Source organism: Astatotilapia calliptera, chromosome 17 (assembly GCF_900246225.1).
Source record: "Astatotilapia calliptera chromosome 17, fAstCal1.2, whole genome shotgun sequence".
Lineage (NCBI taxonomy): Eukaryota > Metazoa > Chordata > Actinopteri > Cichliformes > Cichlidae > Astatotilapia > Astatotilapia calliptera.
In genome coordinates, this window is record NC_039318.1 from 20,226,011 (window position 1) to 20,253,502 (window position 27,492).

General features: G+C 41.9%; 1 protein-coding gene across 24 annotated transcripts in view; it reads right to left on the reverse strand.

Annotated features, from left to right (window-relative positions):
- LOC113009826 (CUGBP Elav-like family member 2) overlaps positions 1-27,492 on the reverse strand; it is a 236,879-nt gene that overhangs the window by 47,880 nt on the left and 161,507 nt on the right. For all 24 annotated transcript variants that reach the window (XM_026148402.1, XM_026148410.1, XM_026148403.1 and 21 more), the window contains one exon: positions 4,998-5,046. In XM_026148402.1, coding sequence (XP_026004187.1) covers positions 4,998-5,046 — 49 coding nt within the window. The remainder of the gene's footprint in view (positions 1-4,997; positions 5,047-27,492) is intronic.

Genomic DNA, 27,492 nt, shown 5'->3' on the forward strand with positions numbered 1-27,492 from the left:
GGTCTCAAGGTTGGCAAGTATGGCCACAACACCTCACTTTTTTGCCACATGTATCGCAAACCACGTCTCAGCTGTTTGTGGAAGTAAAATACGTCCACACAATTACGCTCAGCCATTGTTGTGAGTGCACGCGCCAAGGGGCTGCAGACATTTATACAGCCGTATTTCGCACATGACTATGAAAGGCGGAAGAGGAAGTAGTTCCTTTGAATGTAGACAATCCGAATGTTATAGTTTCTTTCCACTGTGTTCCTGTTAATGATAAACTACAAATTTACCCTAAATTACTAAAATATTGATATTTTAATGTGAGAATCGATTCTAGAACATAAATGATTGGTATCGAAAGAATTGATATTTCAGGATTGATCCGCACATCACTACCCATTAGCTGTGCCATCACTGGAACTTATTTCCTAAGCACAGGAATGCTTCATGGCTAATCAAAGTCCTTAGAGAAGCAAGTCTGGGTACTCAGCAGCCATACTGGTAATGCTTCCCTAGGTAGTTATTTCGAAGTATTATTGAAATTAACTTTAATTTATTAACTGCTTATCCAATTCAGAGTCACAGAGGGGATAGAGCCTATCCCAGCTGTCACAGGGTGAGAGGTTGGGTACACTCTGGGCAGGTTGTCGGTCTATCGCAGGGCTAACACAGAGAAAGAGTGTGTTAACACTCACAGCCACACCTATGGCCAACCACTGAACCTAACATGCATGTAGTCGGAGTGTGGGAGAACGTCAGAGCACCTGGAGAACTGGGAGAGAACTCATGCAAGCACTAGGAGAACATCCACACAGAACGGTTTCAAACCAGGGTGCACTAATAACTTTAATTTCAATCTCCTAAAATAAAATGCTTAAAAAGTTTGCTGACAAATGCGCTGTTACAGATTTCTTTCATAGATGTCATATTAGGACTGCCACTTTTCTCTCCTATTATGTTTCTGGTTTAATCCCGTGCTTTTGCCGGATGAAAGAAGGATTAACTGTAAAGAATTGGGTGTTTCAGAAAGCGTTCTCACAACTTTAAACCCTCCCAAACTCAGATATGGTGTAAGTTAAAGATTTACTGAACATTTCTGCCCCAAAGTTAGTGACACCACAAAATAAAGTAATCATGGATAGATGGAGTGTGAACATCGCAGCAGCTCATAACCAACAATCAGCGCTTTATCGTGTAAAAAAATTGGCTAACTTGACTTTGTTAGGACATAAAACTTTGCTGATTTATTTAAGAGCAGTTCCAATTTCAGATGACCAATATTTTCTTTGCTTGAGGGTAGTTTCTGTTTTGTGTAGTTTACGGATAATCACATTCAAAGTCATTTTTTAAATATATATACCAAGGAGAGTATGCTGTGAAATAGTGATGTGTGGAAAAAAAGATTGGTAAGAACAAAGAGTAAAATAAAAATAAAAAAAAATAGATAAAAATGAAAAAGAGCGAAATGTGGAAAAATGGATTGAGACAAAAAAATGTAGCAATCAAAAGAAACAGTCAAAGAAAGAAAAAAAGACAGTGGGAGAGCGATGAAGACAGACAGAGTTCATGTATTTCATCATGCCATCTGTGAGGCTCTGATCAATGTCTCATTATCACTTCAACACCGGCTCCTTGCTGAGACTCTTCAGCCTGTCCTCTCTCACCCCCTTCCTCCCTCCCTCCACCTCTCCTTCCTCTTCTATCCTCCTTCCTCCTCCCTCGTGAATTTCTCTCCATCTCCTCTGCTGACACAATCCCTCCTTCCTCCGGTGCAATCTCGAGGAACGGGCGCAGGCGGCTGCAGGTGAAGGCGAGAAACTTGCCCCCGTGTGTTTTCCAGCGCGAGGCGTTAAGTTCGAATTAGGCTGAGAGTGAAACCCACATTCATTCGCTGAAACAATGCGCGCATGTGTGTGTTTATGTGTTCCCGCTGCATTCAATGTAATGCTAATCCAATTCATTTTTAATGAGGAAACTGTCAGCTCTTACCGCGAGGCGAAAGAGATAAGCGGTCTGTTGCACTCTGGGAAATCAATAGCGCACTTGTTTATTTTGCTGTTTGAATTGTTTGTGTGTTTAAAAAACAAACCATCGGGATACGCTGCCAAGATAAGTGTTGCTTCAAAAAGCTTTAACTCCTTTGTACACACAGTTTGTGTGTGTGTGTGTGTGTGTGCGCGCATCACTCCAGAGAAAGATTACCACAAGTCTAACAGCAATGTAATTAATTTACTCTGTGTCGATAGGAAAGAAAGAGAGGAGATATCGTTACAATTGACTGTTTCTGTTTTCGGACGAGGCGCACAGGCAGGCGGGCGGGTGATAAGACTCATAAAGCCGGCTCTGGGATGTATCAGGAGTCGGTTTTGCATTCGGGGATAAATCGGAGCAGAAGCGGCCTCACGCTGAGCTCCAAAAATAGTTAAAAGATGCCGAAGAAAGAATCACAAAGGTTTAGGGAAGTGTTAAATAAAAAACCCCACACACATACGCACAAGATTAACCAATACTGTTATCTCTCTCAGTCTCTTTCTCTTCTTCCATCTCCACTGGCTAAACTAATAAAGCTCTGCGCAGCCATACGTCACTGTTACAGCGGATCTAACACTGGGTTTATTAAAGGTCATTACCGTTAAATGGATGGACGTGTAACGTATGGTCTGCTCTATATTTCACCATTCCCACTGTGAGCAGCGGCTTCTTTATTAAGTTCCACCATCCTTACCCTGACAGTTATTTCTTATAAAGTGATATTTGGCCATATTTCAGTGGAGCGGATGATGGCTTTTATAAGCATTTCTCCCCCTGCCTTCCCAGATGCTGTCATTTTGCTCTCCTCCCCTGCAGTGGACAGTGACATACATGGCAGGCTAGAAGGAAAGCTCTGTGATGCTGCTGTGGCAAATGAGCTGCATTTAACGTACATGTGAGTTCTGCATGTGTCCAAGAAATGCTATTAAATGTAGCATTGCTGGCTTTAAATGGGCAGCTCATCCAAACCAAAATTCCGCTCAATTACTCAGCATTAAGGGTCACTTCATCCAAACTGCAAAAACCTACATTTTCTCACTTAACTGTCTAAATAATTTTAATTTCATTTGCCAGATTTTTCACATACCCAATGCGCTGCCACACTACATAATTCTAATGGGAACCATTTCACACCAAAAAATCCCCAAATTGGGGTCTTCTGGTTATTCATCCAGCAAAACTGCAAATCTCCGAGGAAGCTTAGATGTTTTTTTTCTTTCAAAACTGCACTCTTGTTTTTACTTTTTTTGAACCGCAAAAATTGGGTCGCGCTAATTTCTGATGCAGCTGGAGTCCGAGCAGCAAAATGTGTGAAAATAACTGCTCTTGTGTAAATTTACCGAGAAGGTAAGGAAAGCCCGAGTTATTACCTCATAGTGTGAAGAACAAAATGTCACAGCAGTGTATTTACTTTAAAAATGTCAAGAAAAAAAAAAAGAGTTATTAAATTTTTTTGCTTGACATTCAAGTTTAGCTCAGATTTGGTACTGAAAACATCCGCTATGGGCTGTAAGAAGAATTAAAAAAGTCAGATTGACTATTTAGAAATAACTTCCCAGAGTCCTGCCATTTAATAACATGACCTCTGGAGTACATAAAAGCTAAACTCTGCAAGGGAAAATGAGAAACAATGATTGTTTTTAGCACCTAAGTCAGCGGTCTCCATCTTTTTTCAGCTGCCTTACACAATCATGCCCTAATAAGTTCATTTGAACTCATTTTAAATAGGATCAGGACTTTTTAATTCATTTTAGCTGCCCATAACTTTAGCTTAACATTAAAACAATGGAGCTTTTACTTTTTGTTACTAATTAATTGAACAGGTAATTATGTTATGATAGTTAGTGACCAATTTCCCTGAGTTTATCTATTACTGTTCAGTTTGTTAACTATTAATCCAAACTTTAGTTGTTAATCAGGCCTTGTCACTAGCAGCTAACTGCTAACTAATAGTCACATTTGTTGCTAAATGTCATTCATAACTTCATATTAATAACTTTAGCTATCTATTGTGTTTGCAAACACTTTCGACTGTTTTCCTTCAACATGTCTTCTGCTTGATCAACGTCTTCGTTTTATGGCAAAGAAACCAAATTATTTCCTCCTGGATTTAGTGGGACATAGGTGTTTATCAGCTTCAGGTTTCTGTTTTTACGGCAGTTATATCGTTGTCCATGACTGAAAGCTCACGTCCAGTTGAAGCAATGGAATTAAACATGAGTCCAACAGTTTGAGTAATGGTAAGAAGTAAAGTGACCGTCTGGAAATAAATAAGGAACTAACTTATAACATATTTGTGAGTTGATTTTTCAAGGTCTGCATCTTCGCTCAACAAAATGCGTCAGAAGAAGCGATGAAGTATTTATAAATGAGCTAACAGATAACAGCAGGCCTACCCTTTAAAGATGCATCCACTGGTATTACACACTGTCCAACAGCTTCCTCTTTGAATGAGAAGGAATGGAGGATGAGGCTCGGTATAGGAAATCAATTCAGAGCTGGATCTGCGGTATGTAGTTTGGGAACGGGGTGATCTGAGGACGAGGGTGTGCGACACTGCTTGTGTGCATGCGCGCGCGCGTGTGTGTGTAATAGATGCATTAGGGAGAGCGTGTGTGGCAAGAGGAGAGTGCATACAACATGTTTGTATGAGTGAGCAGCCACAGGGGAGAGAGGCCGGTTCACAACGAGGCCAAAACGATTCAACTTTCACTGACCTCCTTATGAACCACCTTAATAATTCATCACACATAGAAAAATATATTTATATATATCAGTATTGCCCCATCCCACCCCCTTTCTCTCCTCTGCTCTATGTTTCAATCTTTTCCCCGAGTCCCCCGCGCTGTCTGCCAATCAAGCAGAGATAGCCATTACCAAGCAAAATTCGAAAAAGGCTATTGATGCATGCATGCATGTGTATGTGTGTATGTGATATTGATGGGTCTGTCGCTGTGCATGTGTGCAGTGCCACTCACCATTAGATTTCTCACTGTCTGCAGGTTTCATCTGAATAGGGTGGTGCATCTGTAGAGACAGAAAACAAGGACAAAAAAACGCCTCATCAAATATCGGTACACATGCCCTAAAACACAATATGACGAATGCTGCAATTCACTTTGTCTCTTCACATCCAAATGAAATCCCAAGAGGATTTCATACTCTGTTAATTACACATGTTTTATAGAGATGCTTTTGTCAGATAAGAAATATGGCGGCAATTGCTTTGGTTTTCCCACAGCAGATAGAAATCTGTGTGAGACACAGTACGCCGCTCAGCTCCGCAGGGCGGCGGTAGAGCATCTAAACCGGTTTTCTCCAGCAAATGCCAGAAAACACGAGGAGGAGATGAAGATATAGGGGTCAAGAGGGCAAGAGGAAGGACAGAAATGAGACCACATGCAAGAGCCAGAGCATGGGAAAGTACAAGGAGGATGCACATCAGCAAAAACCGAGAAGTAAATAAAAGAGGAAGAAGCCCCAAAAAGAAGAGGAGGAAGAAGAAGAGCAAGCGGTTTTCTGCTTGACATTTCTAAATCGCTTAGAAATAACTACCCAGGGACATAAACACATGGAAGATAACAGTTTGCTTGCAAGAAGTCCGCTCACTCACTTCAACAACTGCAACTGATTATTGTGGAGATAAAAGCTTCATACAATAGTCGGCCAGATGACCGCCAGCATGAAAAATGCTGGTGCTGGTGCGCTGCACACTGAGAGACATTAGCATATAAACATAACCTTTCAATATTTGGAATATTTCAGCATTGTTATTTGTCTGTCACTGTCACAGAAGAAAGACCTAAAAAGAGTTTATTTCCACAAATCACTGACTCACTTTGGTTTACAGACATGAACTCAATCCTTGCACGGGGTTGTATATGATAACGTTGATGCATGATCAGCTGGAGAGGACATTATGTTTCAGGCTTCCTAACCTGCTTCATGGTTCAGATGGTAAGAGATATTACTCTGCTAGATCTGAAGTATGAAGTCTGACATTAGAGCAGAATTGGTCAAAGGGTATCATGTTTCCTGTCTCCTGCTCGCTCTACAGCACCACCCCTCTTTAAAACCGGAGGATTTTCAACTCATCAGACATGGATGATTTCCTGTACAACATATGACTCTAGACCAGGCTTGGGCCTGACTGTTCAATCGATTCTCATCCCAGTGGTGTCTATCAGAAACTAATGGCATTAAAGATCCCAAATTGTCTTTTGCACTGTTTTTAAGGAGAGACCAAGTCCTCGTTAACCGAACGTTATCATCCCACAAATGTGTCTGTTTGTGTACAAGCTTCTTTTCGGACAAGGGGCGATGAGAGGGTCCTCCAAGGTTTTGGAAGTGGTGATGTGTCTTCATAGATCGAGAAGTTCAGCATAAAAAGTTGTGACAGCGACTGCTGTGGATTCTTTATGTTTTTTTAAACACTCAGTTTTACTTTGTATGTTGGAAGTTAGAACGTCGCTTTCCACTGCGGCTCACAGATGGACTAACAACAGCACAAAGGAAGAGTGACCCATAGCCCGGTTGTACCAAATACCTTGTACACTGCCTCCATCTGGTAAAAGAGCCCACTGCAGGCAGACTGGACATTCTTTTTTTAACCTTATTTTTACTTTTGATTTTACTTGCTGTGTTAAAGGGTAGGCACCAAAAACAGCTTGGTTGGTATTAAAAAAGAGCTTTGGGTTAAAATGACAAAACTACCCAGTGCATATAAATGTTACGCCAAGGGTTCCTGAACAGTTGTCCATATGTGATAGGTTGGGCTAGTACCATGTTGTGTGCCACACACCACAGACACCAAAGGCATCTCAAACTTTATAAGCTTTACACCAGCTGAACATCTGGCTAAAATTGATTTCCAGGGTCAGAGCCAAAGGCTGGACACAGCAGGGGTCAAGGAAGAGCCACCTGCCACAAAACCAAAGCTGAAGCCTGCCCGGGACCCACGTAGTCATAGAACTGAACTGGACTTCCAGTCATTGCTGTTTTTCTAGCACAGTCTTTTTTTGAGGTATCATTTCTCAACTGTTTTTCCCACAAAGACATATTTTAACCACTCAACTGAGAGATACATTAAAAAGCTTATCACATGCTTGAGCTCTGACAGATCGCCGACCTGTCAGCTAGGAAGTGGTTTAAGTTGTGATCTGATTACATACTTTCGCATTAGGCCTTTCTGTTAACAGTCATTCTTATTGCACTGATTCTGCTTGGATTAACGTTGGATCTTACTGCACACAAGGTTGGCCCCAGTTCAAAGTAAACTGTCCTGCACATCCTTCTTTGGCTTTTGGCTGCCTTTAGGTTGTCGACTGGCTTGCATGAGACAGCTGGAATAGCAGGAAAAAGACATTTGAAATTGCTGGAGGGATTTCTTTCCTTGATCAAACTGCAGCTGTCATTTAGACCTGATTTGATCTCAGTATGATCCAGACCAACTGAAGACCCAGCCCGGCTTATCTTGATGCATTCTGACTGCAGTGCATTGTGTAAGTATTTACATTTTGCGATTTTTTTCTTCTTTCTTTATCCACACGCACAGTATTAAGAAACAGATTGCTCGTCTTTAGCAGGTGTAAATGGGGTTTAATGCCTGCATTTAGACTCGTCTTTTTAGATCCTGGATATCTCTCTGATGTATCCAAGAAGCAGTTTAATGGAGCTGAATGATGGATGGGTTTTTTAGGTGGTGAGTCTTCTTTTATGGAAAAAAAAAAAAAAAAAAAAAAAACACTTCACAGATGAGACGGCTCCCCCTCCCTCGCCTCGCCCTCCTTCATGCTCTCCTCCTCTGTCCCTTTTTTTATTCCCTCCATCTCTCTTTCCTTTATGGGAGATTATGTGGCTGTTTGATCTGCGGAGAGACGAATGACAGTGATTCTCCAAATCTAGCCCAGTATCAATCACACTCAGAGTCAAATACCAGCCGTGAGTGAGTAGGTCTGTGTCTGCGCGAGCGTGCATAAATGTGTGTATGTGTCCGTGCGGGTGTGTATGCGCCCCGTCTTACCCATAACGCCCCTGGGCTCAGTCACGCTGTGACAGAAGGCTTTGATCTTCCAATTCTATCACACACCTTTATCCCAACTCTCTCCCTTCTTGCTCGCTTCCTTATCATCCTCACTCTGCTTTTTTCCCCTCCCTCCTCGTCTCCCAGACCTGTCCCAGATGAACGCGCGCGCACACACACACACACACACACACACACACGCACACACACACACACACACACACACACACACACACACACACACACACACACACACACACACACACACACACACACACACCTAGTCTGTTGATTAGTTCCCAAACCTGCCTGATGGGAGCAGTGAGTGGTGAATGAGGAAGAAACAATGTAGCAATAAAAGGCAGAAAGAAAGAGAGAAGAAAATCATCAAATAGAAGAGGAGACAAAGAAAGGAAAAAAAAGGCAAGAAATAAAGCAAAAAAAACCTAAGAATGAAGCGAGAAAGAAATAAAGAAGCAGGAGAAAATTAGAAAAAAGGAAGGAAGGAAACAACAAAGGTAGGAAAAAAGAAAGTAAGATAAAAATTTAAAAAAAATAGCAACATAAGGAAAAGTAAGAAAGAAAGAATACAAACTAAAGAGAAGAAAGTGTGAAATAAATAACGAAGAAACGGAAAAAAGAAAGACCAAAAGATGAAAGAAAGACTAATTGAAAAGATGCAAACAAGAAATAAAGCAAAGAAAAAAGATAACTAGAAAGATAGATAACAACCTAAAGAGAAGAAAATTACAAAGAAATTACAAAGAAAGGAAAAAATAGAACCTAAGCAGAAGGAAGAATTAAAGAAATAAAGAGATCGATAGATAGATAACAACCTGAAAATAATATAATAGAAGGAAAGAAAAAAGAAAAAGAAAGAAAGACAAATTACGACCTAAAGAGAAGAAAGAAAGAAAGAAAAAGTGAGACATGGTGAGACAGTGGATCCAACCAGAGGGAGGAAAGATAATAAATATCATATCATATGGACAGAAGAAGAGCTGTAGACTGTGGACAGTCAGAAATAATCGGCAACCCTTCAGGCTGGAGTCTCAGTACAGTATCACTAACACAAGGACAGATGCAGGGACATGGATGAGGAGTGTGTGTGTGTGTGTGTGTGTGTGTGTGTGTGTGTGTGTGTGTGTGTGTGTGTGTGGAGGAGGGGGGGGGGGTGTTGAAGCCACATCAAAAGAAGCAAAGTCATGTCAAAGCAAACCTGGAAGTCACATCAAGTCAGTTTTCGTTAATCCATTTCAAAGTCTGTCCTCCAAAGGCAAAAAACAAAAACAAAAAAACAAAAACAAAAACAAAAGCCACGACAGCATCCGCCGCGCTGCTGTCGTTCACTCCTGAAAAACACTGCCAAAAGCTGCACACACACACACACACACAAACAAACACACACACATACACACAAGTACAAAAACTACGTCTGGCTTTCAGGCATCTCCTCCTCAGGTCTGTCTACACAAAATGCCTGGTGGGCGGGTGGCGCTGTCGACATGTTTGATCTTGGCGAGTTCCCGCCGAGATCCACAAAGCAAGACTCTCCTCCGCTATCCCACAATTCCACTGCGAGGTTTCTTCTCGCCTGGCGGCCCCACAGCCACAGCCTGCCATTAATTATGTGCTCTGCGGGAGCCCGGCACAACTACTAAGTCCTGGGTGCGCTCAGACTCATAAAAAAAAAAGCCCAGAGAACCAAAAAAACCTCCACAACGTGAAGCCACGTGTGCAGCCGCCTTGATGCTGCGCTGGCATTTAGCTTCATAAATGTATGCGTCTAGTCACCAGGAAGCTTAATCTTCTTCCTGTTTACCTGCTGCAAGCCTACGCGAGTGTTAATTCTCCCGTCTTTCCAGCCAAGAACTGAGTCGGCTTTCTTGGTAAATCTTTAATTGAAGTGGTTTTCATAAGCCACTCTAAGCCAGCGCGTAATAATTAATCAACAACAAGATTTACAAAATAGGAAAAATGAGAAATCCTTCAGAGGGCGGCTGTACAGTTAATGACACAAAGTTGAATTGAACGCAATTTCCCGATGTTTTGATTATTTGCAGTGAAAGTTTGCATGTGCTTTAAGGGGCTTATTATCTGCTTGTAGTGCATCCGCAGAGCACTTGAAATAAAGTGTCACCATTTGTTTTTAATCATTTTTCGAGCGCCTGAATTGCCTTGTTGCAAACTGCATATAGCTCGGTTCTGATTGACTGAGTCACACTGTGCACCGCTGTAAAATACATGATAAATGCACACCTTTGAAAATCGATTAACATTTAATTTACATATTAATGTGCAGACGGAAAGTCACCGCTCACGCCGGTAATAATGAGTTGCCGAGCCGCGGTGTTGTTACTGTTTAAAACCCCCACTGCTGATAATAATAGCTCCTTTTAGCCGCTTTAAAGCAATATGTTATTATTATTAGCATGCTACAAACTTTAAATTCTCCAGATTTGCTGTTTTTGGACAGCAGCTACATGGGAACCACAGTCTGTGATGACTGTAAGCGTATTCAGGGGTTTGATTATATTGTAACTAAAATCAGCGACCTTTAATGCCTTTAAGTTTAGCGTCAATCATGTATGAGCAGCTAGCGTTAAAAACTAAACCTGTGATCACCTGTTGTTCGAACTGGGAGCCTCCTAATATACACATTACCTTTTTGTTTTCCCTTAAGTAGCTTTAAGATTGTTAAACTTCATTAAATCTATATGATTACACTAAAAAAAAAATCAACTGAACACGCGGGCTCGTCCTGGGTTTAATTTTCACAAGATGCGCCTCCAATCTGAAAATGAAACGAGCAGCTCTGAAAATGGAACAAATGTTCTGACAAACTCAAATAACAGCTGCGACACGCCGACTTTTTACACCTGATTCTCCTCAAACTTCCTGATCAAAATAATAACTTGATATGCACAAAAAAGCCTAATTAAGGCCCTCCTGCGTCTGAGGCGCTGCGATAATAAAGAGAGATACAAAAACACAGGCCATTGCTGGTTGTGAGGTGGTTTTATGGAGGGATGTGTCTTTTCACTCAAACAGTTGGCATAGTGGTTACAAAATAATGTACCTAACCATATGTATTCATTTTTCAGTTAGCCAGAAATCAAAAAATTGTACTTTGCATCTATACATGAGGGTCATTTATCTATATTGAACATGTTGTTTCCATTACTCCCTCTCAGGTTTTCTTTAGCGCAGTAAATATCAGATATCCGTCATAAGCCACCATCTCCAGTACAGTTCCTGTAATGGCCGCTTTATGCTAATATGAGAGTTCAGTGTTAGGGCCACTTCAAAGACTGTTTTACTACCAGCAGCAAGCAGCAACAAAACAGCCATGCTACTGACAGTTCAGCATATCACTCACTGCAGTATCACTGTTATTGGTCAGAAGTGATTTACTGTGGCTCACTGACTCATACTGGACTCCTTTCACAAAGTTTCACAGCCTTTTCCAGAATAAATAAAGGCAGATGCTTTCCACCCAGCATTGACAGCTGAGGTAAACAGTGGAGTGAATTCCTTCTACAGATAGGGAAAAACTCCAGGGTAAATCTGGATCTGGTGGAAACGCACTGGCTAGCCACAGCGGTTATTGGCTACAGTCTCAATTGAGTATTCTTGGCGGATTAAAACATGTTTGTCCTACAGCCGCTGTAGCTAGGATTATACCCTTGAACTGGGAGGGGTAAATAAACAGAACTCACTTGACTGCAATCTGCAATCTACACACATCTTGTTGTAGATTTACACACTGTAACTTTAAAACGAGGTATTAATAAGAGCATGGCTGCTTTGAATGATAGGTGAGTGGTGAGTGGGCTGCGCTCTGTCTACTAGTCTACACTGAACCGGACCTCTCAGTGGAGTTTGTGATATTGGAACCTTTCAGAAAATTTGAATATGATCTACTATGAAATACAGCCAGTCCAAGAAGTCTGCTTTGTGGCTTGGTGAATGGAGTTGTAGCATTTTATCGGTCCGCTACTTAGCACTAACAAGCCAGTGTCTGTCGGAGACATCTGTGCACCCAAACAGTCTATGAAAGAGCCTTCCTAGCCAAGTTTGCTGATAATTTAGCAGTTCATCTTCTCCTCCAAATATGGTTACTTCTGGCTTCTAAACAACAAGGTGGAGATGAGTGGTGTCACAGTGGCTACACAGTCTGCTACAGTTTTATTAGCAACAAAATGCACAGATGCTGTAAAAGCAGATTAGTAGGTGGTTTCTCTTTGGGTTTGTCCTTAGATTTCGCACAACTGCTCAATTCCCTTTTCACTTGTGCAAAATATATTGAGATTGAGGTCCACAAGCAAGTTTTGATGATGCAAGATTAACTCATCCCATCACCAGAAGGTTTTTTTTAACCACCTGAGTGAACCATCGAGTCTACATTACAGCAGAAGGATCAGAGTGCAGCGGGCAGCCTGGATGGATTTTATGACCTTCCAGTTATAGGACAGTCTCTTTAATCACCTCCTGCTTCCTGTCTGAGGCGAAGTGTCTATCTGTTGGACTAGCTGATGAAATGTCATCCACAGGCCACCTCCTTTCAGTCTTTTTATCTTTACATTCTCATCATGTACAGAGCCCCAGCAACCTGGTCTGCATTCACACAGCCTATGGCCCCTTCCCAACCCCCCATGCTGGCTGTAAAATAGCCCCTCCCTGTGTATCGTGTGCAGGAAACCCTACACTTCCTAAATGTTAACTGCTGCTCTTGGGTTAACGTTATCCTGTCGCCTCCTCTTGCCCGCCGACGTCTTGCAGGAATGCCCTGGTGTTTTTAAAGGTCAGAGGTCGGCTTGTCCTGGAGCCAGAGGACAGACTCGAGGCTCACGCTGGGAATAGAACGAGTGTGTGTTGTGTAAGGAGTGCATGGCGAGTGTGCCGCTGTGGATGTGTATGCCCTCTGCCAGCGGTCAGCACCTTCAAAGCAACAGCCAAGTTCACATGAACACAGTGTGTATGCCAAAATTTATACGGCAGCACACAAACACTGTTTCACATCCTGTGTTATGCACACACACACACACACACTCCTTCTCCTCCCTCTTCTCTGAAGGTGTGACGGTGAGCTGCTGGGTCAAAGTCAGACAGATGGCCCTCACAGTTGGGATTCAATATCAGTGACCGAGAGCATACGACCACTCATGCGTGCATGCAGGCAAACACACAACCCACATACACGCACGCACCCGCAAACACAGACACCTAAAAGTACTTCTCAAGCAAACACATCCACAAAGTAAGAGGCGTAGCAGCGCACATTTGACCTCCAGACAGTCACACAAACAACACTGCACGTGTATTTTCAAGAAACACTTACTGATACTTTGATTCCACTAAAGAAAAGATGCGTCTTCAAAACTAACTGGATAAATTAATTCATGTGATGACGTACATGCAACTGTAGATGTGAGATTTTTCATCTGCAGTTATTTAATTGTGATGACAGGTCTGTCCTGGGAGTTCATGCACAGTACAGACACAAAGCAGGCATCACTGGATTCGCTTTATGGTGCTTTTATGCTCAGCATTAGAGGTGGGCGGATCTATCCAATTATTGATAGAATCGATACTAGTGTATTAGGATCAATGACAAATGTCTGAACCTTTTTGTGTTGACCGTCACGTCCGTTTCATATAGGCTAGTTGCTTCAGAGACGGGCACATTTACATTCCAGGTCTCCAAAAAGCCCAGTTTCAAAATAAATGAAAAGCTGGTAGATCTACTTTACTGTGTTAACTAATTATTCACAATCACAGTGATTTAGTGGCCATAAAAATTTGTTCCAAATTTGCAAATTAATGACGATTCATCTAATAAGTCAAGATACACTGCTCTCCAAACATACAGTTTTAAGTGTCAGCCGCGTATACGTATTAGATCAATACAAAAATGTGCAGCATCGCACACCACCACTTGCCGTTCACTCTCTGTCAGATGGCATCATGTGATGAAATGGTAAATGGCCTGTATTTGTATAGTGCTTTACTAGTCCCTAAGGACCCCAAAGCGCTTTACACATCCAGTCATCCACACATTCACACACTGGTGATGACAACCTACATTGTAGGGGAGATCGTGGCTCAAGAGTTGGGAGTTCGCCTTGTAATCGGAAGGTTGCCAGTTCGAGCCTTGGCTAGGACAGGCAAGACACTTCACCCGTTGCCTACCGGTGACGCCAGTGTCCGGCAGCCTCGCCTCTGTCAGTGCGCCCCAGGGTGTAGGTGGGTTTCAAAGCAGTTTGCATTAGTGACTCAAAGGTCAGCTGGCTTAAGAAACATAATAAACATTTTTTCCAACAGTGTATTATACACATATTGCACTTTGCTGTGTGACTCAAAGCCATAATTAAAACATTTGTCTTTCATTTTTGCCAACCCAGTTTTTTTTCTGCATAGAGCATATTTTTACTTCCACTCTTTAATTTGTGAGCCACATCAAGGACACATTTTCATTCTCTTATGATGGGAAATGAAGGTTTTCTGATTCGGGTGAATTAATTTAATCTCAATGCTTCTACTGAAATTAAGAAGTTCGGGCTGTCATGAAAAGTTCAAACAGAGCCACATGTTGATGCTGAAATAGTGTTGCTGTTTTTAAACTGCACTTATAATATGTAGATACATATATATTTACAGGGGTTACTTTTCTGAAGCAACTTAAAAAATCAGTTTCCAGTAGTTTGACTTTACTCCTTATGAAGCCAGAGATGCTGTGCGATTTGTAGTCGTTAGTGTACATCAGAAAGATCCACAAAAGTCAACTTCAGGTGACTTACCTTTCTCTGTTGCACACACTCACACACATATGCACACTCTGCTACCTGTCATCACTATGACAAACACCTTCACCCAGACAAAGAGTGACTTTTATGCTCGTTCTCCTTTCATCAAACAAGCAACTATAAATCAAATTGTCCTTTACAATATCCCTCATCTTAGTGGCGCTTAGCACACAGTTAGCCTACATTATCCCCACTTCATTTAGCTCGGTAAACAATTAACCCGGCGCGCGTGTGTGAGCAGAATGATTGAGGGATTTGGCATTAGCTATGCTGCGTTGCGTCTCCATGCTAAGTGTTTAACATAGTTATCCTGTGTTTATGCCCCCCACCGCTACCTCCTTTCTCTCTCCTTTCCTTTTTCCGTCTCTTCCTCTCACCCCCACCCCAATGAATCCATATGCTTAAACGCTGCCACCAACTTGGAGAGAAAAGAGGGGTTAGGGAAGTTAATTTGAAACAAGCGATTAATATTTCTTTTGTTAAATAAGAGCACACATGCACGCACGCACGCTCTGAGGGTCAGCGCATCGATGAGGTTTGCCTTACTTCAGCTCTGTTTGCGATAGCATTTGGGTTTCACTACAGCAATTACAGGCCTTAATTGAATTGATTTCGATAATGAGCCTCTGTAATGACACTGCTGTGGGAATGGACGGGTGTGTGTTTGCAGTTAATAAGCCACTGTTGTTTTTGCTGGACTTAAATGATCTGTGAGGAGCCAAGCAGGATTTAAAGATGAGGAGACACACACACATATTTAAAACACCGGTGTGTGCTGCTCTAATAGCTGCATACTGGTCAACCGTCTCTGTTCAGCTCTTTTTTTTTTTACTATAAACCACTTGTCCGAGGTCTAACCTTTCAGCTTGTTGCATAATATCCTCCAGGCTATAACACATGAATGTTTGATGGCACACGGCTTACTACATGGCAAACTTAATATCCTACACCGCCGCACGTCTGCTGTTTTCAGCTTAGCATAGCCGACGACTACTTCCCAGGTCCTTGGGCGGTTACAGCGGTCTGGTTTCATGGGAGCTTTTTCCGTGGCACTGCGAGAAATCTTTTAAAGGGCTGAGGAGTCAATCTGCTGGTGTATCAGTCAGTGTGAGTTAACTCATCTGCTTTTCTTGCGGTGGGCTCGGGTGCTTCTTGAGTGTTGAGTGGAAAGCTATTGTGATAGAGCAGCGATACGTGCAATGGGCTTGCACTTAAACAAACAACGCACATCGACTGACAGGCTGTGGCCATTCCTCCCCCCTGCACCACTCAGACACACTTCAAACACACAGGTAGCAGCTGATAAATGGCTGTTGGTAGCCCTCCATACGTCTGTGTCTGTTAGTTTTCTTAGGATTTCATTTAAAAGTTTGTGGACCATTAATGGGTATCAGCTGATGATCTAACAGCTAGGTGACATCGTATTTCAATCCTAATATATATATATATATATATATATATATGGTTAAGGGGTACAATTTGCCACAAGAATCTAGACTGAGTATTAACTTTTTTTTTTTTTTTTTACTTCTACACAAACCCAACAGTTTATTGTAGATGAATGTGGACAACCACTCACTTAGATGTCCGAAAACCAGTTGGGTGACGTCACCGATCGGAAACCAAGGCTCACTGCAGGGTCATATGGTAGCTAACACACTATAGAGCAGACAGGCTCTAAAGCATAAACACCTAATAAATAATATTTAAATCTAGCAGCTGAGTAAAACTGCGAGAATCATTCCCGAGATCTTCTTTTATAACCAGAGCCCCCTGCTGGCCATTGGAAAGAATGCAGTTTTAAGGCCCGTTTTAAGGCAATGGTTTCCCTTTGCAGACCTGGAGGCTACATCCCAGTTTCACACGCAAAGTGACTGAAATGCTCCGATGATTTCTACAGGCTGTAAACAAACTCCAAGTTTAGTGATATTTTCTAAATCCCACAACTCCTCATTAGATGGGGAAACCTTCCACTATAAACCAAAGTTAAAATCAGAATCAGAAAAACCCAGTGAATGTCTAAAACATGCAGATTAGGCAATAAACTTGTTTGTCTTTCAATGACGTTTGGTTAAACTTTTTTCTTTCTTTTTTTAATACTTTCTCTTTATTGATTTTCATCTTACTTTACATACAGAACTAAAGAGGGCAAGGGAAACTAACACATTCACATATGTTCACATATTCCAAACTACACATCGCCTTGTTTTACTTACACATATTACATATTACACAGGTGCATGTTCCATTCAAACACAATCACGGCTAGTCCTCTGCATCGCACAGGTATCAGCTTCTAGTCTTTTAAGGTATAACCATCCCATCTTTCCCAAAGTCTCTCTCCTTTCTCCTTCTGCAGCTGCAGTGAGAAGGTAATCAATTCCATATGATGGATTATGTTAATAATGTCTATGACCAGTTTCCGTGTGGGGGGGCTTGTCTGCAACCAACATTTAGTAATTACCTTTTTGCATGCAACCATAATTATTTTCAGTAAGTATGAGTCTCTTTTATTTATATCCTCAGGAATTTTCCCAACGTACATGGTACTAAAGGAGAAGTGTTACTCCGAGCACATCCACCACCATTTGTTTAAAAAGGTCTTCAGCTTAGGGCATGACCAGAAGACATGGAAGCAACCCGCAGCGACCTCGCTGCACTCCCTCCAGCACAAACTTGTATTTTTTTCATGCTCCAATGTGACTGTTGTGGGGGCTTCACTCTGGGGCTCCACATATAAGCTATAAGTTATAAGACTTGTGATAAACACAGTGTCATACCCAGCCCTGACAGCAGAACCATTTGGTTCTAACTGGGCCACTTTTAGCAGTTGCTCAGTTACAGAGCTGGCAAATGTTGATTGGGTCAGATGTGGACAAAATGTCACAATGCATCAGACATTCAGCTGATAGAACTTGGACTTGTCGCTTAGCTGAGGATGCTAGGCTCACTCCAAGTCAGCCCTGTCACCAAAGGCCAAATGTGGCCAAGAGAGCACTGCAGATATGGGCCAATCATTCATTTCTAACTGGGAGTAAGATTGACCAAATACAAAAGTTGTTATTTAAAACATAGTCTACACTATTAGGATTTCCTAAAATCTGTCTTTGTCCTGTTTGGTATTTGTTGTCTCATGCTCTTCTTTTCTCTTTTCTTTCCCTTCACCCCCCGGTCATAGCAGATGGCGGCCCTCCCTGAGCCTGGTTCTGCCAGAGGTCTCCTTCTGTTAAAAGAGATGTTTTTTTTTAATCCCCGCATTGGCTCATTGGGTTTCTATCTGTCTATGCTGTTGTAGGGTCTTTATCCAACAATATAGTGCGCTGAGACGGCCACTGCAATCTGATCTGAACTTAAAATGAATTCACTGTTTTGGTAGTCCTTCATTTGCATGCTTCTACGTCATATTAACATGAAATTAATATATTACTAGAGCATAAATACTGTTTTTGCTGTTTTAAATGTATAGAAAGACATCCACAAAGCCGGACTTACTGTTAAAAGACAAGAACAATAATGGAAAAGAATGGTCACACTCAAAATAATTTCCAAATCCTAAAGATTTTTAAATGTATTTACAGATTTGTGCAGAAGTCTGAACTCTCTCTGGGAAGCTTGATGATGATGATTTGAAGCAAAAATTTCAAATTTGCATTCATCGCTCCATCAGACCTGTTGCCACTGATTTTCAGTCCAGTTCTTGTGTAATTTGGCATACCTCGCCCTTTTCTCCAAGTTTCCCCTCCTTAAGAATGGCTTCTTGACTGAGCCCATTTCTGATGAGGCTTCAGTGAACAGTAAACGGATAAATGATGGATGGATTAGAGTGTCCAGATGCTTCTCGCCCGTCCTGTGTCAGGTCTTTGTTGGATTTTTTTTACAGTTTCTTAAGGACATGACTTTTACATACTGATTATCTGTTCTTTGTTTATTTTAAGTTTCCTCAAAATGTGAAAGGAAACACACCATGGCAACAATCTTTCTTCGGCTAGTAGAGGCTTAGGAATCACTTTTTGGGGCAACCAACAAGCGATTCCTGTGAAACTGTTTAAGCATTTTTCATAGATTCATCTAAAGAAGACACAATACTGGTTCTTCCCTCGAGGTAGACTCCTTTTTTATGCTTAAATGATTCAGGAGTCAGTATTAAGTGACTTAAACATAAAAAGCCACCATTCCTCTGGATGCAAGATTTAAAAGATATGCGGGGCGGTTCGAGACTTTTGCACAGCACTTTATTTTACATTTAAATGCAACTGTCGTGAGGAAAAAATGAGCCGCAGTAAACACTTAGGCCTGCAGCGAGAAAGCAACCAGAATCTTCGATTGTTTCAAAGCGAGCTCACGAATTCCCTTCAAAGACAGGAACAGTGAGAGTCTCAAGACCGCCAGGCCTTGTGCATGAAAGAATCATATTCATTCACATCATTCAAACTGATAGTGCACATTATCACTTACAGTCAGCGGTTCTGTCTGCAGCTTTGTCCGCCAACTTGAAATAATAATAAATGACCGATTAAATGGCTTTTGTCTCTGGACTGTAAATTGCTGCTTTTAAACCTTAACCTTGCTCCAGATCACACTTACTTTGATGAGGGGCCTTTGATGTGCGAACACACACAACCTTGTGCTTGTGCTCTGGCAGTGGAGCATCACTAATTATCTCACCAGCGGAAAGGTAAGGGAAGTGGGGACCTGCATGTGTGTGTGTGGTCTCAGTACGATGGTAGCTTTTAATGAGCCCCACATTTCTTATCAAGCTTGGTGCTCAACAAACGCTCTGATCCGCCCACATGGAGGACTGGGCTTGACTGATCGCGTCTGATGCCCCCCCCCACCCCCACCCCAACCCCCTCCACACCATCCTAGCCAACACCCTAATCAACCTTCCTCTCCCTTGCCTCCCTCCCCTCCCTTCCGTCTTACTGTCAGAAAGAAATATCCTTGAGAGAAACTGTGAATCAAAGGGCTTTTTCATCCTTTTTCACAAAGAAAAAGGAGCGATGGAGAGGGACAGAGATGGAGTGAGAGACTCAACAGGACAAAAGAAAGACAGAAAGTGAGCGAGGGATGGATGGAGAGAGGGCAAGAGGTGGAGGGAGTGAGAAAAGAAAACCAAGGATAAAAAGACTGAACTTCTCTGAGCTGGAGGGCGCTCCAGAGGACACGTCCTAGATTAGCTACCATCCCTCCCCTCCTTCCATCTCTCCATCCACCCTCTTTCCTCCAACCCCAGCTTCAGATGGGGAGCAGCAGCCCTGGGGCCCACTCGGCGGGCGTCAAGGGTGGAAATAGGAGGGGGGAGACACTGGGCATTTAGACATCTGTCAGCCACTAATGAAAGAGTTCAATTTAGTGGAAAATCTAAAACAACCTTGTCTGACAGGCAGGCTGACAGGCTTTAACTCGCCGTGTGTTGTTGTTGTTCGTGTACGCGTCTCGCCGTCGTGTTAGCGTGAAGAGGACCAGGAGGGGGGCATTAAAAAAAGGTGAAAGGGGGAGAAAAAAAATAATGCAATAAACTCAGGCTGTGCTGGGGCATATGCTTGCGAGCACATGAAAGTGTAGAGCTTGTGTGTGTGCTCAAGAGTCATGCAGGGGTGTGGATCAGTCCATGCAGCAGGGGTTGGGTCTTATGGCTTTACATCGCTCCAGGGGTACAGGGCATGTTTTTCGACGATAGATGGGTTATGGTAGGGTTTTCTGTGTGTGTCTGTGTGTGCGCGAGAGAGAAGAAAAAGCATATTTAGCCCTCTCCAGTGCTATTAGAGTTGGAGAGATGAACACATGGCTCTCCAGGCAACACACGCACACGCAGACAGACGCACACACTTTGTCTCCACCCCCCCCGAGCTTCATTAGCGCGTCATTAGAAACAACTCTAGTGAAAGCTGTTGTTTTAGAGAAACAGTCGTGCCTATCTGTCCTCGCCGAAAAGGCTCTACGTGTGTGTGCCATGCAGACAACTCATTATTTTTTGTTTTTTATTTTTCTCTTTACTTTTTTATAGATTAATCCACCTGCTGATTTATGTGCCGTGCTGCCTAGCGACACTGCTATTACTGAGGTTGAATAGTCAAACTGAACGCAGTTTTATTGACTGTGAAAGCATGAATGGTTGGATTCATGAACGGTCACAAATTCCATTGTTTGAAAGATGACGGGTGTGAGGATGGATGTCCACACACAAAACAACAGCCCGAAGGTTGTAATGAAACAACTGGGTGTAGAAAAGCCCTCTACCTGCGCCACACAGCAAGTGTCACATCTTCAGAATTTATTCGTTTTTGAAGATCAAATTCAAAGTAACCATATGAACTGCATCATCTAGGACAGATCTGAATCTTTAAGCTGTATATACACGATAAGCTAGATGTGGAAGATCCCCTCATTAAGAGCAAAGTAAGCACAATTACGGCAGATTTAATGTTTACTCAGAAACGCAGTTAAAAGGAAGAACTGGGCTGGGGATGGGTTGCAAAGCAGCTTGCAGAGGCAGCAACAGCTGTAGGCACGCTATAGCAGGTGAAACAGAGTGACTTTTATATGATTTGCCAACTTGTTGTGAAGGTGATTATCAGCTGAGCCATCAGCTTCTGATCTGAGCACAACTTTGGATCTTTAGGCGTTCGTGCCTTAACACATCAGTTGTGACAACACTTGCCGCTTCCTGTTTGTAAGCTTTATGTTTTGCTCTTTCACCCTCTTTTTCTTTTCACAGAAAATACTTGGTTAGGATCTCAGAAAAGAGTGTGGCATGGGACGGCATGCTCCCTTTTCAAAACCTTAACCCTTCACGTTAAAAAATGATGGCAGTAAATGATGCCACTGCATCTAAATTTGACACCATTGGTGCTCAACAAGCCTCTGTGTGTCTGAATAATGACTGAAACTTATAAGGTTTCTGCCTTTCAGGGCTTTTTAATCTGACACACAATATGGCTTATAGTGAGGTCTAATGTATTAACGAACCATTCAAGACACCTACACTCTAGTTTTTGTAAGCAAAATTCTAATTTGAGCATCAATTAGCTGGTATATTTGCAATGCAACCATACTAACCACCATTATTTGTCACATATGGTCACCACTGGCTCCAATAATCCAAATTGGAGACATCCATAATGAAAAGTCAAGGCTTTAAACACTAGAGTGGGACTATATTTGGCTATATTTATTTATTACACTGAGTTTATAGCTAAATAAGAAACATTAGCTCGCTTCCACTTCGTTTAGCTTAGCATACAGGCTAGAAACGGGGTGAAAAGCTAGCCTGGCTCAAAAGATGTAAGAATCCACAAACCACAGCCTCTAATGCATACACACTAGCAGCGTATATTTTAGCAGTTTCACAATTTCAAAATCTGAAGTGTAAAAATAACCCAAATTTCTCTGCATAGGCTGCACAAGAAGTGGTTGAAAAGTGAAATCCTTATCATTCAGCATCAACAGCAATGACACTTTACCTTGCAAGCTGAGCTACACTCATAAATATAATCTTGTTTGCTGGCCACTATCTTCTTGGAACTAAACAAAACGGAAGCAATCAACCAAAAGAAAAAGTAAATGATAACCTTGCTTTTGATACAACTGAGGTGAAAACTGAAAAGAAAAATTGTTCTGACACTCAGTTCGTGTTGTGACCTGTATCTTCTCTAGAAACATTACTTCATCGCTGAAATATGACAGGCATGTCTGGAGCTGACATGAATATACACATTCTGCATGCATACAATCACATATGCATACATTTGGTACGAGTGCGCTGACGGATCGCTGACAAATCTTCAGGAGAGACATCAGAGGAGTGATGGAGATGGGGCCGGGAGAGAAGCAACAAGCAGCGCTGTCATTTTTCTTTCTCTCTTGTTTTTTTTCCAACTGGCGAGGAAGCCTACACCTCTCCGCTTTGCTCTCGCCACCGCCATCACCTCTGTGAGAACCGAGCAGGGAGAGATTCATCACATAAAACCACAGACCCCCTTCACTTATCCCTTTTCGCAAAAAATGGCAGCCATTCAACTGTTTTTTTTGCCCTAAACCAACATGGCTGCCAATACCGGTGCCCTTTTCTCCAGTCTGGCCCCCGTCCAGCTTTCCACTCTGATTGCATCTCTGCCTGTTAGGGCCTTGGGTTTGGAAGGAGAGATAGAGCGAGGGAGGGGATGAGTGCCAATACAAACATTGTTCTGCTGGCTTTTTACAAGCCAGGAGAGTGGGGAAGTTAATAAGCAGGTATTGGTTTTTAACTGCGCCCCGTTTATTGCTTTGCCCTCGAGCGTGCTGGAGTGCTCTACTCCACCTTTTTCCTGTCCATCTGCCCATCACCTTTGCTAACCTCCTGCTCAATTTCCCCCTCTCTCTGTCTGCTCTCCTTTTGTCTTGACATGCCTCATTCAGCAATTAATCCGCCATCCTCATCATCTGTTTATTTCTGCCTCCCACTGGATCCTTACTCTCATTTTATTTTATTTTTTGGCCCTTTTTTTCCCATTTTGAGCTGAGTTGAAGCCAGTCAAAAAAAAATCCAGCATAAACCACTCAATGCTCCGTCATTATGCTGCTATTGATTTAGTGTTTTGCAAGTGTGTCCTCGGTCCTCTTCCCTGTATATTAAATCTAAAACCATATCCGTCCATCAATACAGGACAATCGCATAAGCTGTTGTTGTCCGCCTCTGACATGATGAACATGATGCGGGTTTAATTGCATATGTGTCACCTGCTTTTTTTTTTTTTTTTTACATGGGTTAACATTTTTAATATTTGTTGCTCCCAGAAGCTTTTCATGAACAAACATGACAATAAACTTTCCTTTACTTCCAGCACTTATGAGCAACCTTTTAAATCTCACCGCTGGGCTCCGCAGATTCTTGTTTCAAAGAAACAACTTTCAGCTTCATTTTTAAAAACTCTGTTACAGCACTTGGCACAAAGCTACAACCCCTACAAGCAGTAGCGGGTGGCTCAGTGGAGTTGTTTTGTCCTGGGGCTTGCCTGTGAGGCTACAAATAGGCTGCCCTAACCCAAATCTGGGGCCATGAAGAGCTTAAAATACACAATTTGGGGTTAGAAAAACTGCTTTAATCCTCTACAAGGTTGATGTAAAAAAAACATTTAATTTCAAATTTTATTTCATACTTTCAGTCACTTAGTTGCCAGCCAGCAGAAGTACTGAGGAATGGTCAGAGCCTGCTAGAGAACACAGATGGACTATAGACAGACTGTTTATAAAAGATGAATGCAGCCTGCAGGTTTGAAAAGCTAAGCCAGGGCATAAGTGCATTAAACCTTTATTCTTTCTAAAGGCCAGCAGTGGGTGAATCCTCTGGATGCAAAAAGAATGAAGTGGTAAATAAGAATGCATGCAGGTAGTCTATGATAACCCAAACCTATATGCAGAGTGGGATTTCCCTCCTTAATATGTAACCAATAAAATATGGCTTATTTGTTACGTATTACTGCTTAAAATATAGGTTACTTTTTTAACCACCACATCTGATTTTTAAAGTGAATCTAGAGTAAGTAACACTGGGGTCACTGGGTTCAGACTCTGTGCCGCTCGTCTTTTAGACCATGGCCCTTTGTGCTAAACCCACAGTGAGAAACCTTGGTGTTAAACTGGAGCATGATTTTTATACTAAATAAGCAGCTGAATTCTGTTATTAACACTAGTTTTTACCACTTGAGGCTTTTATCCACCATCAAATCAGCTTTATCTTTTAAAAGGTTTGAATGTCTCATTCATGCTTTTATCACAATGTGTCTGGACTATTGTAATGCACACTGTGTTGGCCTTAGTAAAGTTTCCCTTTTTTGCCTGCAGTTAGTCGGGATTTGTCTTCTAACTGGTACTCGCCATTGCAAGAACATTACGCATCCTGGCCTCCCCCCATGTTCCCTCAAGTTTGCTGAGGTCCATAGACCAGCTGCTCCTGGTAGTCCAAACAACCGGACTGAAAACCAGGGGCAACTGAGCTTGTTCACACCTCCCTGTCCATGGTATTACAGTTTTTGAAAACACATCTTAAAACTAATTTTTATTCCTTTATTTATTATTTATTTCATGACTCTGCTCTGTTCCAACTTTTCATTGAGCCAAAGAACTCAGCTGTTTCAGAAAACTACCGCTCATTAAATCAAAGAGAAATTAACTATCACAAAAAAAACCCAACCTAAAAATCTCCTCCTGCTGATTGCTCCCTCTGGGCTGTTAGAAAACCTTGCCATGAACAACATCTCTAAAGAAATGTTATCTGCAAGTGATAGAGGGCTGATAGAGACGAGCAAATATACTCCTGATTGGAAATATCAACCCTAACCCTAATTTAAACTAAATGCGATTCATTCAAGCTTAGAGAATTAAATATAAAGAAATGTTTTACTATATTCTTGCTCGGCTTCCATATGACAGATATTACCTACCAGAGGCATCATAATTTCCAGATAGACATATTTAAATGTTAATAAATGCATTTTCTACAAGTTTAGGTGTAATGTTTTGTACTGACGTTTTAAAGACGCTCTGATAATGTGTTGTTTACTCTGCTTCAGAGACCAAATACAGACCCAAATTTACTGCTACCTGACATCAAAAAGGCCCAAACGAATGCTGCAGGAGAGAGAAGCAAGTGAGGAAGAGGGATGACCAGACAGAACAGAGGGAGGGATGGTGTTATGGTGTAGAAGAAGGCGATTTCATGTTCCTATAATCCTGAAACTGCTGCAGTATGTGTCCTCCCCTGGGCTGTTTCACACCTCCAACCAGGGATAAGTGACAAGCTCTCACGGTGCAGAGAAACAGCCGAAATTTAACATACTTATTCCACGAGCAATTAACACGGTGACTCTGTGCAAAACAACAAGATTGACTCTGAATTGGGAGCGGGAGCATAAATCCCACGTACGGCTCTTGTGGGATTCGTAGTATCCACCCTGTCCTGCCCAGGGGGGCTATCCACTGATCCAACCGACAGAAGTAAGAGCGTGCAGGCGCTCAACTGATGAGATTCCAGTTAGCTGGCACAGACGAGGAGAGGGGTGGGGAAGCAGCCAATAACCTGAGCAGAAGGGATCTGGGGGCCTCTAAATATCCACCCAGGGCTAAAAGTGTGAGAGTGCGAGCAAGCTTCAGCCCACTTCCTCTATTGCTCTCCTGGGCCACAAGAGGGAACAATATTGGAAAATGGAGCACCAGCACACTCCTTTATAGTCAGGCATATGCACGGGTGTCCAGAAAAGCAGGAACAGATGCCAGCAAGCAGATAAACATGCAAGTGTTTTCGACTGCTAGTGGCAGCGTGTTTTGATGATTGTTCTCTAATCATCTTTGCACAAGGATGAGCGTGCAGGCTAGAAGCAAAGGGAAACACAACACAAACTCCTGCAGACTGCCGAAGCCAGTAATGAAAATATAAAGTGGGGACGAGTGGGTGATTGTCAGCTTTTGGTGAACATTTGCTTGGAATAAATTTGGACAACACGTTTTTGCGAAACAACAGCAGATGATATCATTACACTAAAAGCCGATAAATTATAAATCACTGGCAATAACTAGTTGTAATGTCTGTATTTCAGTGGAAACGTCTCCTCACCTGCTGGCACTCAATTTCGATGTTGTCAGCGCATTGATATGTTATCAGCAGTTGGTGCCCCACTCTCACCAACTGACTAGCAGGCTCATTAGTCTGTTACAGCCATTCTAATCAGTGACAAACAGAGAGCAAACCCACATTACATGGGATGCATCTTGTGTGCAGAAGTGCACAGTGTTAAATGTGGTAAGTTAGCATGTGAAAAATTTATATCAATATTTTGTGCAGTAAAAATATTTCTAAAAGTCACCGATTCTTAACGCAGCCGTTGACATCAACCATGTAATATCACAAGATGAATTTATTATTATTATTACTTTTTGAACGGATCGAAATAAACACATGTGACCAATCAGACCACTGCATTTGGCAATGAGTGCGCTCGTAGATGGTCAGATGTGGTCTTTGTTGTCTACATACGCGTTACACAACAAGTTCGAAACTGGAAACCTCTGAATTTTGTTTCGCTTTTTCACAATGTGCAAAGTGTGTAAAGAGAAATTACAAACAAAAGTAAAAGGCAACTCTTAAAAACTGTCTAAAAGATGAGTCTTTAACTTGCATGTCATGATCGAGAATTACATAGATGGGTATGGATTATTATTATTAATCCCACACTGTGGAAATCCACTTGTTACAGCAGCACATGGCTCAGGTAGAAAAAGTCCATTTGAGTTATGTTTGAAAATAAAACCAAAAAATAAGAAAAAAAAAAAGCCAAAACTGCTAAAAATGATGATTCAAGTCAAATAAAAGAGTAATTTGTATGATGTACAAATGGCTACTATATACAGTAAAATACAGGACAAAGACATTTTCTAGATTTTCTATATGTACATGGGAAGTGCTGAGGGAATGATAGTATATATATGTGCTTCCACTACCTCTCTGGTCTCTTATTGTGGACTTTTAATGTGAAAGCACACTGTCTAATCGTAGGTGGTAGCAGCACCAGTAACAGGTGGAAGAAGCCACCAAAGATCAACATGAGACTGTGTGCGAGTGACACATGAAGCACGTAGTACTACGACTCGAGCATTTTTCACAAATTAATT